At 37.8% G+C, this 20,166-nt stretch overlaps 1 protein-coding gene across 1 annotated transcript in view; it reads right to left on the bottom strand.

Moving 5' to 3' along the window:
• LOC310638956 (lipoxygenase homology domain-containing protein 1-like) overlaps window positions 1-20,166 on the bottom strand; it is a 215,031-nt gene that overhangs the window by 140,553 nt on the left and 54,312 nt on the right. Inside the window, exons 12-18 of the mRNA XM_083360317.1 lie at window positions 19,627-19,756; window positions 18,487-18,590; window positions 17,219-17,392; window positions 16,585-16,797; window positions 14,824-15,001; window positions 13,259-13,378; window positions 2,955-3,157 (exon numbers count right to left, since the gene is read on the bottom strand). Coding sequence (XP_083216443.1) covers window positions 2,955-3,157; window positions 13,259-13,378; window positions 14,824-15,001; window positions 16,585-16,797; window positions 17,219-17,392; window positions 18,487-18,590; window positions 19,627-19,756 — 1,122 coding nt within the window. The remainder of the gene's footprint in view (window positions 1-2,954; window positions 3,158-13,258; window positions 13,379-14,823; window positions 15,002-16,584; window positions 16,798-17,218; window positions 17,393-18,486; window positions 18,591-19,626; window positions 19,757-20,166) is intronic.

Raw genomic sequence — 20,166 nt, 5'->3', positions numbered from 1 at the left:
ATTTGCCAAGACCAACTTACCATAGCCAACTCACCATAGGCCAACTCACTAGGACAAATCATCAATTCAATTTAATTATTTAAAATAATTTTAAAAATATTTTAACTTTTTGTCATTCACATTTCATTTTGTCCCTCCTTTGATATCCTTTCTTTGATGATTCTATCCCACTGTTTTTTCAATATCAGTGTAAATTTTGTCCCATGGTGAGTTGTCCCATGGTGAATTGGCCAGGGCAGTTGTCCCAAGGTGAGTTGGCTGTGGTGAGTTAGATTCTTACCATTTTTTCTTCCCCACTCCCACCTAAGTTTAAGATACATGTACAAGTCTTCACAGAAAAATAGAGAAAATTCTGGGTCATTAACATACTTCAGAAAGTAGTTTTACTATTATTATAATTCATGTATCCTAGCTGTTTTTGAAATTAAACTATTAAATTAAATAACTACATTATTTAACCTGAAAAATAAATCATTTCATGCTTTGTGAATCACGTGCATTGTAAGAAGAAACTTTTTAAAAGCATATCTTCTGTAGAATGATTTTTAAATTATTGTTTTTCTAAATAAAAACATGGCAGATAGTTCTGCTGCACAATGTCTTATTACTGTCCATTCACTCATCTCTTGATGCTCATTTAACTAAGTTTCCTGTTTGCCTTTTCCCTTGGAAGACACTTCTAGCTACACCATGTTCTTATCCACAATCTTCACCTAGAACAGGATAAGTTCCTATCCTTCGCATATAAAATTAATTGATTTAAATCAACTAGTACATGGTTTTTCAAACTACAAGTTTGGTTTGTTTAAATATAGTTTACTGAATAAGCTGCAAGAAAAGTTGGAGCTTTTTCCACTTTCTGGAAAGCTTAATGGTCTATGATGTTTCTTGTCAATTAGAAAGGGATTTATGTTTGATATATAACATTAATCCTTTTTAATAGGAATTTATTCAGTTTTTATGAGAAAGCCCTATTCAAATTTTCTTCATTAGAAAGTGCTGCAAAATACAGGTGTCAAGCTCAGTCAGTTTCCACCAAGGCAGTCATTTGGTGAAGTATTCATAGCATGTTCTCAAAATTCTCCAAGAAAGGTTGGGTTTCGTAGCTTTGTGCTTTCTATTGGCCCAGACATTGTATTTTGTAAATCATTGTCCATGGATTATTGTGTTTCAATATAGCATATTCAGTAAACTATGGTTAAACAAATAATGACTTGTGATATAGGAAGCCACAGAATGGTTTGTCTGTCTTTAATGGTAGCAGGGGCATAGCAATTCACAATTTGGAGGTGGCAACTCAATGATCCGAAATGTTGAAGATTATATTCTATACAGGAATTATCTGTACTTACATTCCTTCTGAATGCTTATTGAATAATACGAGCCAAAGGCTGCATGACTGTCCTCGAGCAATTGCTAGATCAGCTTTTCTTGATAAATTGTAACTCTTATCTTTTTTCCATCAATATAATTATTCACCACTATAAAATAAAATAAGGTGGCAAGGATTTTCTCCCCAATGACTAAATGCTTTGGCTTACCTTATCCTTTCAAGGCAAACATAATTTCAACTCACATGTTTCCTATGCAGTATGAGATCTGCCTGTCCACTTACTGGAATTCTGTAGTTTACATTTCAAAATTTCTTGTCCTAAATTGTATATCAGCATCAGCATCTGATGCTTATAGCAAACCGTTAGACAGTTTTCATAACTTAATGATCACAACCTGGGGAGAAGAAGGACTGCAACTCTCAGGATTTGTCAGTCTACATGGCCAACAGATGTGGAAGATACCAGGCTTAAAATAACATAGTTTGAAAAATCATGCTTATAATTGACCAGCAACACTGAATCTATTCTAGCCCACTGAAAAAAAACCCACCATTGATCTCAGTGCAGGACTCAAAATAAAGTGCATCTATAAATTGTAATATGCAAGATATTGCAATCCATTAGAAAAACATAGAATAAAGTATACATTTCATACAATGAAGCCATTTACCTTATATATTGGAAAACAGCCAGACCCAGCTTAGAAGTAGCTCTTATACTATTGCATTCCAATAACTGAAAGACTGCTTCAAGGAAGAGGGTGTGGGTTTATTTTCCTTAGTGTCCAAGTATAGGATAAGAACCAAGTGGAAGCTATCAGTTAAATGAGGAGACATTCAAAAAAGGATTTTCTGCAGTGAAACAGCCTGCCTTCTGGAGTTGTGGACATTCCATCCCTGAAAGTTTACAACAAAGGGTAGGGAACCTTTCGACTAGGACAGTAGGCAAATTGCCACCTTGGGCAGGGATTTTTAAGCTCCTTTCCAACCCTTTGGTTCTATAATTTTATTTTCAAAAATTAATCTGCTGAACACCACAGTATCCATCACCATTTCTATTTCTGAGTTTGAAAGAAAAACCTCAGGTCAATTGGGTAGGCTAGGCTGGGAAGTTAAGAAAAACCAGGAGAAAGCAGTGACCAATTATTTCTATAGTAAATAATGTAATGAAGTCACCAAGAGTCAACTTGAATAGAAGAAAATTTAATGTTTAACTGTCTTAAACACTTGGTTTCTAGATTGTCCCTGCTCTTGTAAACATGAAAATGATGGGATGGGATGGAAATGATGGGATGGGATGGGGTGGGGTGGGGTGGGATGGATGGGAAGGGAAGGGAAGGGAAGGGAAGGGAAGGGAAGGGAAGGGAAGGAAAGGAAAGGAAAGGAAAGGAAAGGAAAGGAAAGGAAAGGAAAGGAAAGGAAAGGAAAGGAAAGGAAAGGAAAGGAAAGGAAAGGAAAGGAATACTTTTGCTATTCGCTATATGGAGAATTGATTTAATACTGAACAGAAATACATTAGATAGATTTATTTCAGGCAGCAAGTTTGGAGGAGGTATTTTCCACATCAAAAGGAAGATGAATTTGTAGGAAAAAAAAATCCAGCCAAGCTTTCATTAGTTACCTGAAATACATCTTCAGTTCTTGGTAGAAACAGTTGTCCTCGATTGTCCTCGCCAAGAATAATAGGTCCAACAGAACCTTTGTCTCCATATATCCAGAGAGTGACATTTGCTTGAGTTCCTGAATTTCCTGTCAGTATGAATACTTTCCATTTATCCTCTGAAGGAAAAGGAGACTTTTCATTTTGAATAGTAATCATTTCCTCTGAAAAGTATAAAATATCAATAGATCAAGATGGATATGCATTTAGAGGTTTCTTTGAAAAACAAGGTAAAAAGTGGAAGGGAATTTTTTTACAGATAGGGTCATAATACTCTGATCAACTGTCATAACTAAAAAACAAAACTTAAGCCACAAGTGTGAAGAACACTGTCAACATCAAGGCTACCAAATGTAGCACTTCCATGTGGCAACTGTCACATATAATGACGTTTCTCGGTGCAACAACATCAATTCACCTTGCAGCAATATGGGCAGCAAACCAATTTAATAAATAAAATAAATTAATAATAAATTCCACCTAGTTGAAGAAGGGTACTGTCTACTGTACAATTGTCCAACATCACTAAAAGGGTCATTAGAACTTCTAATGTGGAACCATCTCATTTCAGATACCAATTGTCTCAACATTTTAGTTCCTGCGATTAGGCTGACAATGTGTGTGGTGTAGTTGGTTCACATAGTGTGGTGGGATGGAGGGTTTGTTGTCACTGTGTGTTGGGGGGAGAGAGCACAGGGGGAGGCTCAGCTAATCTCAATGTACACATGTTGTACTTTGACAATAAAGGTTTATTATTATTTATTTATTATTATTTATTGTTCACAGCTGGTTTGATTTTAGTTATATGTGTTAGTCCTTTTAACTAATTATGGATAACTTTTATAAAAGCTGGTTGTGCACTGCCTAGAAAAATCCCATTTTCTAAAGCAGCACAGGAAGCAAGGATTTATCTAAACATCTGAGAAATGTTTCACCTTGTACTTTGCACTTTTTGCTTTCACACTCAAAATCAAACATGCTAAGATGTCAATGAAAAATAGCTTTTAAAGTGTGTATCTTTCCATAGATTACTTTTTCTTAACTTCATGCCCTTCTCTGGTGTATTCAAAATAAAACGTATCTAGCATACGTTGCAATCTCAACAGACCTGGAAGGTGACTGGGTAGAGAAAGGTTGTTTTGCTTGACCACATGTGCTATAAATTATATGGCTTGATATAATTGCCACTTACCGAGAAAACCATTGTAAACATTGCAACTGGATACCTAAAAGTAGCCGCCCTGCCCCAAGGAAGCAATAAACAGTTGGTTGCCAGCCAAGCATGCAATCACTTGATAGGCATGTATCTGAAATCTGAGACTTGACATTTGAAAAACTAAATGTTAAACAAAGGACAGAGAAAGATAGGTAACACTGAATTAATGGGGTTTTTTTTTTGGTTTGTTTCAAATCCCATGCAAGCTAATTATGGATTACTTGAATCATTCACTTATCAAGAATGAGGATGAGTGTGAACTTCTGATTCAGAATCTGTTGGTGTTTGGAACAGCAAATGAAACTGAGAGAAACGAAGAAAAATAAAACTCTCCTGGCATTATTCCACCTTTTGTGAGATAGCAGTTCCACTTTTAAAACACTCACATTCCTTACATCTGCAAACAAAGGTGAGAAAGTGTGACAGACACTTAAGAAATCCTACTTTTATAGATGGTAACAAGAAATATTTTCCTGCATTCGTTCCCTATTCGTTTTGATAACAGAGAATTTCTCTTTAGTGTTCTTTCCCAGAATAAAAAGATTTGGGAAGAAGTCTTTATGGGAGGAATGTCACTTTCTTGCACTTGGTTGTGAAGTGGCCAAAACTGTGTGTGTGCATTTCCTGCTTTTCTCTGCACAATCATCTGCAATTAGTCATGGCAGGAGTATCATCTTCAATGTACTGCAATCTCCCCATCTTAAATTAAACCCAAAGGAAAAACATAATGAGAAAATTCCTTGCTTGGGACTTTTTACAGAGTTCTACGATGACTAATATCATGACTAAGGTGTCCTGACTTTGAGAATTGGGTAATTTCTATTTTAATGTCAGAAAAGTGAGAAAATCAACCATCCAAGAATGGTTGGTTGGAATTTCTGGTCAGGAACATGAGAGAACAAAATTTTCAAGGTCATCAGACTCATCTTTACTTCTATAATTTGTTGTTGTTAGCTGTGAAGTCATGTCTGACCCATCACAACCCCATGGACAAGGTTCCTCCAGGCCTTCCTGTCCTCTACCATCTTCTGAAGTCCATTTAAGCTCACGCCTACTGCCTCAGTGACTCCATCCAGCCACCTCATTCTCTGTCGTCCCCTTCTTCTCTTGCCCTCCATCTTTCCCAGCATTAGGCTCCTCTCCAGTGAGTCCTTCCTTCTCATTAGGTGGCCAAAGTATTTGAGTTTCAACTTCAGGATCTGGCCTTCTAAAGAGCAGTCAGGGTTGATCTCCTCTAGGACTGACCGGTTTGATCACCTTGCAGTCCAAGGGACTCGTAGGAGTCTTCTCCAGCACCATAGTTCAAAGGGTCAATTCTTTGGCGCTCAGCCTTTCTTATGGTCCAACTTTCACTGCCATACATTGCAACTGGGAAAACCATAGCCTTGACTATACACACTTTTGTTGGCAGGGTGATGTCTCTGCTTTTTAGTATGCTGTCTAGATTTGCCATGGCTTTTCTCCCGAGGAGCAAGCGCCTTTTAATTTCTTGGCTGCAGTCCCCGTCTGCGGTGATCTTGGAGCCCAGGAAAATAAAATCTGTCACTACCTCCATTTCTTCCCCCATCTATTTGCCAGGAATTGAGAGGGCTGGATGCCATGATCTTGGTTTTCTTAATGTTAAGTTTCAACCCAACTTTGGTACTCTCCTTCTTCACCCGCAGCAAGAGGCTCTTTAGTTCCTCTTCACTTTCTGCCTGTTCTGTTACAGCCTACGACCGGCCCTGTTTATGTGTCAGGGACAACCCCTTTTTCCTTTTAACATTCGATAGGCTGGAAAAAACCCAACCCAAATTTATTCCAAATAATAGTCTTTCAAAAAAAAGGCAGAATATTTTCTTCAACCAAAAATACATTATTCAAAACATCCAACAAGAGTCAAACAGATTAGCAAGAACAGACCAGGATTCTCTTTGAATGTCTCTGAACGGTTGCCTTCAACAACCAGCACCACCCACACCTTCCCCTTTTATTATCTGTCCCAAGGTGTGACTTTTCAATGCCTTCTCCTTTCACTGAGTTGCCTCATAGATTTTCTCTGCTCTGCTCTGCTGGATTGCCTTCTGTTTCTAGCATCTCTGAACAGAATTCAGCTGTGACTCCTCTGAGTCCGACACCTCCTCGTCACACAGCTGAGCCTCATGAGGAACATGATTGGAGGGGCCAGGCTGAGAGTCCTGCAGTGCATCAGAGCATCCCTTTGACACTGAAGGCTCTCCAAACCCCTCCTCCTCCTCAGATTCCTCAGACTCAGCTGCTGAGAGCACAGGCTGACACTGAACCACAACACTGCCATTAGAGTGGTATCATCTGCGTAATTCTATAATACAGAATAATATTGAGTTGGAATGGACTTTGGAGGTCATCTAGTACAACCCCCTGCTTCAGCAGGAGAGTTTATACCAGGGGTAGGCAACCTTGGCTCTTTTATGACTTGTGGACTTCAACTCCCAGAATTCCTGAGCCAGCCATGGTTTATACCATTTGTCTTCTTTGAAAGCCTCCAGTGATGGGGCACCCACAACTTCTGAAGGCAAGCCATTCCACTGGTTGATTGTTCTCACCATTAGTACAGTGGAAATAAAATAAAAACCCACTGCTCCAAAAGTGTTCCCTTTCCAAGTTCATTTAATTTTTAAGACATAAATATAATGTTTATGCTATAAGCTGCCCAGATCGAGATGGGTGGCAAATAAGTAAAATAAAATAAATACAGTAAGTTATGTCAAATATCTTTCTCTTTCTCCACATGCACATTTTGCAAAAAGAAACACAGTGCATATATATTTTCCCTCCTTACAATAGGAACAGGAAAAAAAAGATAGAAATTGATTAGTTAGAAAAGATTGCTGCTCTGATAAGCAAAGGAAAGAAAACAGAAAGAATAAAAGGAGATGGAGATGAGACATGGGGAAGGAGAAGCAACATTCTAACTAGAAATTATTTTTAAAAACCATGAAAATCACCAGGTAAGCAGCCTTTCTAAGCCATGGGTAATCTCCCAAGGGATCCATACTTTACAGCAGGGGTATCTGACTAAACTCGACCCATTTCCTTGCTTTCAACTGCTTTTCTGCTCCTCTCAGGACCTCTGTTCCTAATGGCAAATAGTTATTTGAGGGAGGGGGCATTTTCCTATCAGTAAATGCAGCTGTCTGCTTGGGGTTTAGATGGATGTACACATCTATCTATTCACAATACAATCTGTGATGCTTTCTTGGGATAGATTTGCACATCATGCTTTCTTACAATAATCCATGTAATGCTTTAGCATGATGCTTATGCTGAGTCCTTTTAGTTTTTCCTAAATCAAAAACAGAACTGAGAAATATTAAAATAGGGCTGTGGGATTAGTGGATTAATGAATTAAATTGAAAGGGTTTAATTGAAATTTGGGGTGTAATCAATGTGATACTGTGTGGATGTCCTGTGATCTTTGTTTCTCAACTGTGACCTCAGCATTTTTTTAAAGTCAGAAGTTGCTTCTGTCATCAAATGAAAGATTTCCCCCCCAGCCTTTTCAGTAATAGCTTTAGTCTACCTTCTAATGTAGAAAGAAATGCAAATCAGCTACACTTTGCTGCCTTCTTGGGGCATATCTCCAACTAGAGGAAGCATGAGACAGATGGCAAAAAGAAGATTCCTCAGCTTGAGGAGAAATTGACTGCAGTCTTTTCCAAGCATCCCTTAATTCTGTGTGGACAAGTTGGTCAAGTTTTGGTTCTCTTAGTTTTTCATGTGGGTAAGACAGCATCACCACTAGATGGATTCATAGCTGGCTGACTGGCCGTAGTCAGCATGTGGCCCTCAATGGAACCACATCTACATGGAGGGAAGTGTGTAGTGGGGTGCCCCATGGCTCTGTTCTGGGCCCAGTGCTCTTCAACATCTTCATCAATGATTTAGATGAGGGAATAGATGGGGAACTCATCAAATTTGCAGATGACACTAAGCTGGCAGGAATAGCCAATACTCCAGAAGATAGGCTTAAGATACAGAAGGATCTTGACAGACTTGAACACTGGGCGCTATCTAATAAAATGAAATTCAATGGTGAAAAAAGTAATGTTCTACATTTAGTCAAGAAAAACCAAATGCACAGGTATAGTATAGGTGGTACCTTGCTCATATTGTTTTTAACTAGGGCAATTGTTTAATCTGTTTTTAATGTTTGTATTGGTTATTTTATTCTGCCCTGTGAACCGCCCTGAGTCCTCAGGGAGAAGGGCGGTATATAAATGTTATTAAATTAAATTAAATTAAATTAACTATGAGAAGGATCTTGGAGTCCTAGTGGACAATCACTTAAATAGTATTAAAAATATATATATGAGCCAGCAGTGTGCTGCCAAAAAAGCCAACACAGTATTAGGCTGCATTAACAGACGGATAGAATCAAAGATCACCTGAAATGTTACAATGCCTTGGTAAAGCCATACTTGGAATAAGGTATCCAGTTTTGGTCACCACGATGTAAAAAAGATGTTGAGACTTTAGAAAGAGTACAGAGAACAGCAACAAAGATGATCAGGGGATTGGAGGCTAAAATATATAAGGAACAGTTGCTGGAATTGGGAATGTCTAGTCTAATGAAGAGAATGATGAGGGGTGACATGATAGCAGTGTTCCAATATCTCACGGGTTGTCACAAAGAAGAGGCAGTCAAGCTATTCTCCAAAGCACCTGAAGGCAGGATAAGAAACAACAGATGGAAAGAGAGAAGCAACCTAGAACTAAGGAGAAATTTCCTGACAGTTAGAACAATTAATCAGTGGAACAACCTCCCTCCAGAAGCTGTGAATGCTCCAACACTGGAAGTTTTTAAGAGACTGGACAGCCATTTGTCTGAAATGGTATAGGGTTTCCTGCCTGAGCAGGGGGTTGGACTCGATGACCTCCAAGATCCCTTCCAACTTGATGATGATGATGATTTTAACTCATTTCATATTTGGGGAGAAATTTTGTTCAAAAAAAAAAACCTGTAGAAAAATGTGTTTGTGTGTGTGTGTTTGCAGGCACACACACACATGGTATCTGATATTGTATGTATTTTTTCTACAATTTTTGACCGCAACTTTCCCTAATATGATATGTCTTCTGGCTCTCTTTTTCTTTAATATATTAATGATGGTTAATTGTCCCTAATGTAAGCATTATTAATATATTTTAATGGGAAAAGTACAGTGATTCAAATAGAGCTTTCTGCAAACAACATAGGAAACATATTGTGAAAGAAATTTTGTACATGCTCAATAACCAATTTTTTCTTATGTTTGAAAATATTTCCTACATGTTTCATAAAGTTGTAATTATCAGTATTTGACTGACTGGCATTTTAAAAAGTAGAACATTTAAACTAAACCCCATTCTTCTCTATTTTCTTGTGAACTGAATGAAATGAACAATTTACATAAATATTGTCCAGCACTTTGAGAAAAATATTAGACGTAAGCCATACCACACAATGGTAAAATTCTTTAAAACTGGTGGCCTTCCAATATGTTGGATTATGGGTCCTCTAATTCCCAGCCAATAAAGGCTTTGACTGTTCTGCCTGGGAAATATGGGATTTGTAGAATTTAAGAAACAATACATAATAAAAAACAGAATACAAAAATTAAAAAGTGATTAAATAACTATGCCCGTAGTAATTAATACATATTAAAAATTAAAACTAATTATAAAAACCCAACCCCATCCTGTCAGACCAGGCCAGCTTGTTCAAAAAAGAAGGTTTTGAGATCGCGCCGGAAGGAGCGAAGGTCGGGGGCCATCCGGAGCTCGACCGGTAAGCAGTTCCATAGGTCTGGCGCGCCCACAGAGAACGCTCTCCCCCTGGGGGCCACCAATCGGCATTCTTTGATCGGAGGCACCCTGAGGAGGCCCTCTCTGTGGGAGCGCACTGGACGGAGGGAAGTTGACGCCGGCCGCAGGTGTTGCCGTAGGTAATCCGGACCCATGCCATGAAGGGCTTTGTAAGTCATCACTAACACCTTGAACCTCACCCGGAGAGCAACTGGTAGCCAATGCAGCTCGCGGAGCAAAGGTGTAACATGGGAGTATTGGGAAACCCCCAAGACAACTCGCGCGGCTGCATTCTGCACCAGTTGAAGTCTCCGGGTGGACCTCAAGGGAAGCCCCATGTAGAGAGCATTACAGTAGTCTAGACGAGATGTCAAGAGCGCATGAGTGACTGTACGCAAGGCATCCCGGTCTAGATAGGGCCGCAACTGGCGCACCAGGCGAACCTGGGCAAAGGCCCCCCTAGTCACAGCTCCAATATGCTCTTCCAAAGAGAGCTGCAAATCTAGAAGGACCCCCAAGTTGCGAGCCCTATCTACGGGGGGTAATAGCTCACCCCCCATGGCCAGAGATGGAATAATCGGAATTTCCCGGGATGCCGGCACGAACAGCCACTCAGTCTTGTCAGGGTTGAGTCAAAGCCTGTTCCTCCCCATCCATATTTCCCTATGATTTCTGCCCACATTAATAAAGATCTAAGTTGCAGGAATCTGACTGCCCTCTAAGTCAGGGGTAGGCAACCTTGGCTCTTTTATGACTCATGGACTTCAACTCCCAGAATTCCTGAGCCAGCCATGCTGGCTCAGGAATTCTGGGAGTTGAAGTCGACGAATCATAAAAGAGCCAAGGTTGCCTACCCCTGCTCTAAGTGGTTGTATCTATGCTTTTCATAAAAAGAAAATATCAGAGAAAGAATAAAGTAGCAGATTGTTCTACCAATGTCAAACAAACTAACAGACAAATGCTTGCAACTATTTTGTCAGGTAACTTTTTCATTCCATCTTTCCGTCATTTTTTTTGTCCATGGAAGACCTGCACCCCATGGGAGTCATCAGTTTTTTAGGAGAGATGATTTGCCATCCCCCCTTGTCTCTGTGTCTAGTCTCTCTCTCTCTCTCTCTCTCAGCAGAAGGAGAAATTGGCATGGAAGACAAATCCAAACCAGACTTCAGCAGTCCACAGGAGAACCCTACTCCTACACACATCATTGTGAGCAGCATCTTCAACGTTCATACAACAAGATTAATGTAGGGAAAACAAGGGAGACAGACACCTCTTTAACAGCAGGACAACTAAAATAACCTCAAGCTGTGTCCATAATAACCTGGGAATGAGACAGAAGTGATGTCATGAAGAGAAATAGTATTCCTTGGAAATGATTATCACTGCACATTCATATTTGTTAAGAAGCTTATTATGACTAGTTCTTTCTGTGTAGGAATATTTAGCTTTATTTGTTTCCTATCATTGGCTTAAATTTGCATAATCTTTATATAAGGAATTCCAAACATACCTTTAAGTATTCTAAATAATACTTATCCTACCTTCCCACCCCCATACCCAAAATATTGTTTTGCTGCTCATTATTTTCTCTGATCCCTGGAACAGATGTTCCTGTAATTTACATTTAAGGTGAACTTAAGATAAAGGGCAAAGAATATATTTATTAATTAAGCAATGCAATCTGAAAGAAAAATCCATGCATTTTAATTACCTGGAAAAAAAACTAAAATTACTCAACTGTGTTATTTATGAATGGTGGCATTCCAAGGTTCCAAAGAATTTTTTTTCCTAGCCTCATTAATATGTAAAAAATAAAACCCTTTTGACATGAAAAACCAATGCTCGATAGCCCTGGCATAGGGACAATTAGAACTGACCATTTCCAGCTCATCATAAGATTGTACTATAAATTTGCACCCAACACATTACTAAGAAAGAAACCTCTACCTTAATTTGCACATGGTCTTATATATTCACACATGCAAGAAAGGATAGCTTTCTAACTTCTGTCTCAGGGTTCAATCCTTTCCTCTATTGTGCCCAATTCAACCAAAATGAGACAGAACAGCTATTGATTCAGAGGAAAACTGATTCCAGAGGATGATGGGTTCTCTGGCGCTTGATGGTATTTTGCCTCTCTAGAAAGAGCAGGCTTGCTTCTGGGGATCCTGTTAGAATTATGGCTTCTCCTAGAAAAACAGGAGGGTTTTGTATAGCTTTGCCCATGCACCAGCTGCAGTATTATTGCCTTACTTGGAAGAGGATGCACTGAAGATGGTCCCTCGTTTGCTCAATATCCCTTGATTAAATTACTGTAAATTATTCTTTATGGGTAGTTCTTGAAGCCCACCTGGAACATTCAGCTATTTCAGAATGCAGCAATATGTGTGCTTAGTGATCAGTCATGTTGAAGTATCATTTTGCTGCATTAGTAAGTGCAATTCAAAGTCCTGATCACTATATAGCTCTACATGACATGGGGTCTCTATATCTTAAGGAATGCCCCTCACCGATATTTTCTGCTTTGTCTTACTGTTACATATAAGGGCCATCTGCTGAAGATGCCTTTATATTAGAAATTATGGAAAAGTGGGGCCAATGGCAGGCATTTTCTGAAGCAGTTCCCCTCCTCTGGATAGTTTGCCTCTTGAAGTGCCTACGATCCTTACCCTTATGGCCTTCCAGAAGCAAATGAAAACAGGAGTCTTCCAGAGAACCTTTGAAGATACTACTTTTATGTTTTAATTTTTTGCTTTGTATTTGAGTTATTTTAGTCTTTTTTTTCATTTTTATGATTTATACTCACATGTAAACCCTGTCTAGTCATAAACTCCAACTGGTTTAATGCAGTAAGATAAATCTTATAAATAAAAACAGATAGACCAATGTAAAAAGAAACCAAGAATATCTGAGGAGCATTGGGCAATCTATCCATGACCTAAATGAAGACTCTCAGAGGTCTGTCAGTTTTAGGAATATCATTATGATTTATCTAGTACTATTTGAGTTGACAGGTAATCTTTTGAAAATAGAATGTTTCAAATGAAATACATTCTGTGATAGTATGAAATTTTGTATTAATGTTAAACATTTTAAAAAATCTATTCAGCCATTATTAATGGCAGGATCAGGTTAATGCTTTGAAAATCAAACACCCATTTCAATATGTTATGATGTATATGACTGACTGACTTAAATTGTTTGTTTGATTGATTGAATGAATGAATGAATGAATGAATTTTACCTGAAGGAGGAAAATTTGGTTCTCTTCCAGATAATAAATTCTGGGTTCCTGCAAACTGCTGCTTAGATTCTTCCTGCTGGGCAAGAGTTGCAGATGTTCCCTTTGGCTTTTTTCTGCCAACTAAAATTTAATGGAAATATTTTTACAAAAATGGCAACTTTTTCAAAGGCAGTTAAAAACAGTTCTTATTTCTGTATAAATTTTCCATAAATTCAAAAGGGCAACTGGCTTTACAGTTTTCCAATATATACTGTAACAGATTATATACATTTCTTTTCTTATGAATTGCATGCAAGAGTTTGATGTTCTTATGCAGGAATGCTAGACTGGTGTTGACAAATAGCCTAGCCGTGGCAAGAGTTGAAAAGTTTGGCCACGTAAAGCCCCTTGCTGGCAAAATCAGAGAAATCAGTGGTGACAGAGTTATCAATGGAATGACGATAGAACCTGGTTGTCTTTCCCAGTTAAAATGGAGCTTCTGTGCAGTGGAGGAAGAAGATAGTGGTCCTGTTTTTATACACAAGTATAGTGGTCTTTCAAAAAAAGCTGAAAATGATGTTTATAAGGACCGTGCATAATACCATTCAATCATTATGGAAAGTGCAGGCCATGCATTACTTGGGCAGATGCTTCTATGACCTCTCCTGAAGTCTGAGTCAAAATGGTCATGAAGAAAATTTTTCTAGTGACTGGAAAGAAGAGGACATGGCCACAAAAGCTTGAAGTGGCCTGTGGGGTTGGACAGATTTCAACTTCTGACCACTTCAGCAGTCATATCATCCGAGTTACTGGGAATCAGGTGGCATATACATTTAATTTATTATTATTATTATTATTATTATTATTATTATTATTATTATTATTATTATTATTATTATTATTATTATTATCAAACTATAGCCATAGCCATAACAGTGTTGGGGAAGAAGGGGAAAACATTATTTTCACACTGATACAGCTAAACAAACCAAAACAGCTTTGAAATAATTTACAGCATCAATTTTGCATCTGATTTTGTTTGCCCCCCCAAAACACAAGTACATGTGCTACCTAAAATGTCATGAAAACCAGGGAGAAAACATGAGGTCAATTTGTGGGGTTTCAAATACAATTGTTCTATGTCATCCTTACTACATATCACAGACTACAAAGATCTGATTATAAGATTACAATCATATTTAATAGCTACTGCACATTTCTGCCAGAATCTTCTGGAGAAGAAGACCTAGGACTTGACAAAATATTTTGCTTGAAAACTGATCTAGAAAATTCCTGTCCTGTAATTTTGTAATCGTAACATAGTGAACAAATTTTATCGATCTGGCAGAAATGAACATTTATTAGGTTAGAAGGGCTATGCAATTTGTATGTATTTTAAAAAGTAGCAGCAAATTCATAAGTCATATAGTAGAGGCAATGCAATGTGATATCAACATTGTTAATAATTGGGATGTTCATTTATATAATTACCTTAAACATACTTTTACCAGTAGTTTTTGTATTTTAAAAAATAAATTGCAAGCCATGTATTTTTAAAGCAAATAATTATTTTAACTTGTACATACATTTGACAACTTGTGGGTAAAACAAAATGTTGCTTTGTCCAGTATCAACAAATGGCTTGGTCTCACCATTAGGTAGAAGACCAACGTATATTCCTCTGTTTCGTGACGATTCAAGACTTACAGACCCAGTTTCTAAATTTTTTTGTACTTTGAAATGACAGTCCACATCTCCTATGCCCTAAAAAAAATGTAGTAAATCAACATGAATAGGACTAGCATAATTATCCTTAGGTATAATTTTATGCTTCACCATCTCAACTATTGGCCCTTTTCTGGTCTCAGAAACTTAGCATGGTTGGACCTAGTTAGGATATAGATGTGAAATTTCTAAATACTGGATTTTTTGTTTTTAAAAAAATCTTGATAAAGACAATGGCAATCAACTTTTCTTGCCAAGTAAACTACATGAACAGTCCACAATGCTTTCAGGAGTCATGTTTTATTCACAAGACACCTTATGCTCACAGGACACAGCCTCTCTTCCATCACCAGCTGCTAGTGATCCCTGGCAGTTGCCTGTACAAAATGGGCATGCCCGGATTTTGCTAAATTGGGTTTGTCCTACCAGTTCAATGTATTTCCCAATGCATTCCAGTTGTCATGCAGCAGCTTTTCTATCATATGAGATCATTTAACTTTACCTGTTTGTGCGTTTTTTTAACTAAAATGTTCAAATACTTGCTTTCTTTCAACCACATTTACGCATTTCCATATCAAAAGTATCTAGCTACCTGGCCATATGACTTTTTCATTATTTATCTTCAATTGGGTAGCTAATTGGCAAATAGTCAGACTATACATACTCTATTTGCAAGGCTACTAGAGCAGAATTCTCTCTTTAAGAATATCTACCTTCTGAAATGTTATCCTGTCAAAGTAAAGGTTAGAATGAACGCATTTCCAGAATTAATACAATGGCGTTCCAAGTTATCCATCAATATATTGTAGAAGCAGACTGAAATCTTCTTCACTATCGGGATGCATTATATTTCTGTTTAATTCATGGAAGCACAGAGTTCCAAAAGACTATTTAGATAATTCATCCGTTGTTCAGTGCAATGATCCAAATTAAAATCCAAATTAGTATGTCTGACTATGGGCTGCCCATCTTCTACTTGAATAATTTCAATGATGGTAACTGGTTTCATTCTTAATCACCCCCACTTTTTTTTGTCCCTTTGAGTCAGTCTTGACTCCTAGTGACAATCTGGACAGGTCCCTGAAATTTTTCTGACATCTTCAGAAACAGTTTATCAGTGTCTTTTTCCCAGGGCTGAGAGAGTAACTGACCCAAGGTCACCCAACTGGCTTTGTGGTTAAGATAGGATTAGAACTCCTAGCCTCCTTGTTTCTAGGCCTTGAACCACTATACCAAATTGACTTTCATAGTATTTATGACATGCACTTATGACAATAGAGCATATTTCAAAACATTCAGATTTGAATTTTTTATACAGAAACCCAGGATTTTTTTTCTGGAACAAACTCCACACAGTAAACATTATAACATTATTTATATTATTCCTATAAAGTCTTCTTTAAGTCAAGCTTAATTCCTGATCATAAAAACATCTATGGAGTTTCTAGTTTCATAGTTTAGTCTTCAGTTTTGATTATCTCCTATCCAGGTACTCTTTTTGTTTCTGAGCGCAGATCAGTTGCCTCCTGTTTTGATCTATTTGATAAGAACCAGCTTTAAAATGTATCTCTTTATTCAATAAATCCATCTATGCACTTGCTGAGAAAATGCAAAGTTCTTACCGTTCCATTACATTGGCCATCCTTGATCCTCAGATACATTCTTGGGTGTTTTGCATTTTCAAACATACAAATCCCAGAGCTGATTTTATGAACTTTCCAGTAAGAGTCATCAGCCTGATTTCCTGCTCCACTGCAGCTCCCATCAGATCTTAGGCAGAGAAACTGGCAGTAGCTTGTAGTGAGCAAAATTATGGCACTGTTCTGGAATATACCCTAGAAAGCAGCAAGCAGAACCATCTGCAAATAATATTGGGTTTCAGATTTCCCATTTTTCATCTTTTTACCTCCAATATAATCCCCCTTTGCCAAGCTGGTATTTTCCAGATGTTTCCAAACTAGTATGGCCCTTAAGGAGTGGATAGCATATTTGTTTTTAGCTTGTGATTTGTTTAATAAGCCATGATTTAAACCAACTATGGCTAAGCAATCTATTATATCAGAACTGGCCATTTTTAGCTGCAATAATTTAATCTCATTTGATACAAAAATACAACAAACTAAGGAAACTGTGGAGCTACTGATAGTAAAGTTATTGCAGTCTTCAGCTCCATCTAGTGGGTAAAAGTTGCTTGTCTTTTGAAAGCTGTTCATTCGCTGTTTGCAACAGCCTATGTTCTTTTTCCTTTTCTCCTACCTTTACATGGACCACAAACTCCTTGGTTAGCCCTGCATAGCCTGTGTTATCATCGGCTACCATGCCTTGGAAATTGAAAGAAATCATTTGTCCTGGATTCTGGGACGATTCCAGAATGGTGCAATGATTAGGCTGAACATGAACTTGCAGTTCACAGTGGTTATCACCATAGTTCTAATAAAGATGGGATTAGAAAATGGGATTAGTCTACATTCATAGAAATTTTGAAAATGGATACAATTTTAGATCATAGCATTACAGTTTTGCATAACCGTACAGCACAAACCTATCCTCTCCTATAGCAGTACAGATTTCTTTCTGTTGTGTTTAAGAAGATGAAACATATTATAAGATCTAAACCAGAAAATAGGATTAGTGGATTAGTTCTTCAGTATTTACTGTCATTACTGCAATTTTAAGGGTGATGCTTCTGTCTAAAAAGAATATTATTAACTGAATTATAACTTCAGCTACCACACTAGCATTAATATTACAATAATTCAGCATAAAGTGCATAAGTTTGGGCTGCCAATAAAACCTCCCAGAATTTCCTTCAACAATGGCACAACGTTTTTAGAACTCAACTCCCATTGCTGCTGTGTTTTCCCTCTCAGTATCATCAACAAAGAGCCTTGGTGGAGCAGTGGGCTAATGCCTCCTTAAGTAACACCAGCTGCCTGCAATTAGTGCAGGTTCGCATCCCACCAGGCTCAAGGTTGACTCAGCCTTCCATCCTTCCGAGGTAGGTAAAATGAGGACCCAGATTGTTGGGGGCAATTAAGCTTTGTAATAATGCCGCTTGGGGGTGTGTGTGTGAAAGCCCTAATAAGCAGGCATAGACATAGAATGAAGGCTACTGCTAAGCTTGTAAGCCACCCTGAGTCTTCGGAGAAGGGCGGGATATAAATGGAATTAAAATAAAAATAATAAAAATAACATCTATTGATCAGTTCCTGATCGTTGCAAATTTTATTGTATCAGCCAAATGTGTCGTAGGTTTGTGGCAAGTCTGTGAAAACATTTCTGCACAGCTACAATAGGAGTTTTGGTGGTAGTTTCCCACCCCCACCCCCCAAAAAAGAAGAGTTGATCAGTAAATGGTATGATAGCAAAACCAAAGAATATCATATAATACGAAGGAAAGTCTTGGAGTGGCTAACTGCATGCTTTCGTAGGGGATATTTTTTTATGACTTTTCTCATAGTTCTGATCAACTTTCTTGAGCACAAAATAATGGGGGGAAAAGAAGGCATGGGTGAAAAGGTTACCATCCCTGTGACTGAGCCACGAGCGAAAGCAAGTCCAAGGTGGGGGTTTGCATGGCTTCTAAGAACACAGAGGCTTCCTTTCTTTACTGCCACTTCAAAAAGACCTAATTAGTTCAGGACAACAACAAAAACAGAACCTAATCAGATCTTCATAATAATGTAACATCAAGTTGCTTTAACACCCCCCCCCCCAAAATTGTATGAAATTTCCCTCTGTGAAAATACTGTATGCTGTATTTCTTTTTTCTTCCTGTTGATATTTATTTATTCAGTTCAATTTCTGTATTTGCCCATTTCAGCCAACTGACTCTGGGCAGATTACAGCTCTAAAACTAAAAAAACCTGCTAAGATAATTTAAAACAATTTAAACAGTTAAAACATCAAAAAAGATATATAGCATCAACTGATATTTATTTATTATTAGTTTTTATAAATAAATCATCTATAAAATATAAGGCCACTAGGTATGTGAATTTGAGTTTCTTATTTTAAAGTTGGGAACCTTTGGAATTTTTATCCTGAAATAATAATCTTTTTTTATTATTTTGATGTTGCAGCAGTAATGAGGAATTATGCATGGGATGATATATGGGAAGAACATTATATTTCCTTTCCCTAGCATGTTGACCTCTGTGGAGAAATCAGCTTGAATCTCATCTCTGTAAGAAAATGTGTAATTTTCATACATTCACTGTAGCCATGGATTGGTAAGTGAAGTGTTTTTGGTTTAATAGAAAAGTTATTGTGGATTTAATCACCCTGTTCATATCACAGAGGATCAGCAGATCTATTACAGCCTTCACTTAGGAGAAAAAATATTTTAAAATGTGTCATCTTACAATTTTTATTACTAATTTATAGTGTTGTAATCTTGGGGTATACTGGAGCTTGCAAAATGGAAGCTAGGAGATATTCTTATGGAGTATGGATGGCTCACTTCAGATACACACTAGATGAAAGTAAAATTATATTACTGTTCATTCAAATCGCAAAGTCCATTTACTAGAAACAAGCATCAAGATTCTTTGCTTTGCTACTCTACAGGACATGATAATAAAAAACTGCCCTCCCTTAAGATTATTTCCATCCTGTGTATCCCTAAAGAATTCTCATTCTGTCACCAGATAGACAACATTTACCATATTTGTCTTTTTTGTCACCAATGGCATCCACCACTCCATCTTGTTTAAGACGTATAAATCCATGGGTCATCTTGTTGTAAAACTGAAGTATATTGCCCTTCTGAAATTTCCATTTCTCAGCTGCCCACTAGAAGTATTGTAAAACAAAGTAAAACAACTTGTCACTCCATGAAAGACACTTTATGAACCTTATTTTTTTTCTTCTGTTCAGTCATGTCTGATTGGGGCAACTGAATGGAGTTGAGCATTTACTGGCCAGATGCCCTTCCAGATGCCTACGCAGAGTTCCCAATAAACTATTACTCATTGCACCCAGAGAGCAAATATCTGCTGCTACCTAGGATTGAACTTACAGCCTTCTGATTGTCAGGTGAGAACTCCATGTCTAGGCACCACACCACTCATCTGAATCTATGAGATTGCCTGGACAATATCCTGCAATTTTCTTGGCAAGATTTTTCAGAATGGCTTGCCTTGCCTCTTTCCTAGGGTTGAGACAAAGCCATTAGCCCATGGTCACTCAAATGACTTTGTGTC

Source organism: Vipera ursinii (genome assembly GCF_947247035.1).
Source record: "Vipera ursinii genome assembly, chromosome: 3".
Classification (NCBI taxonomy): Eukaryota; Metazoa; Chordata; class Lepidosauria; order Squamata; family Viperidae; genus Vipera; species Vipera ursinii.
This window is presented reverse-complemented; position numbering and strand designations above follow the sequence as displayed.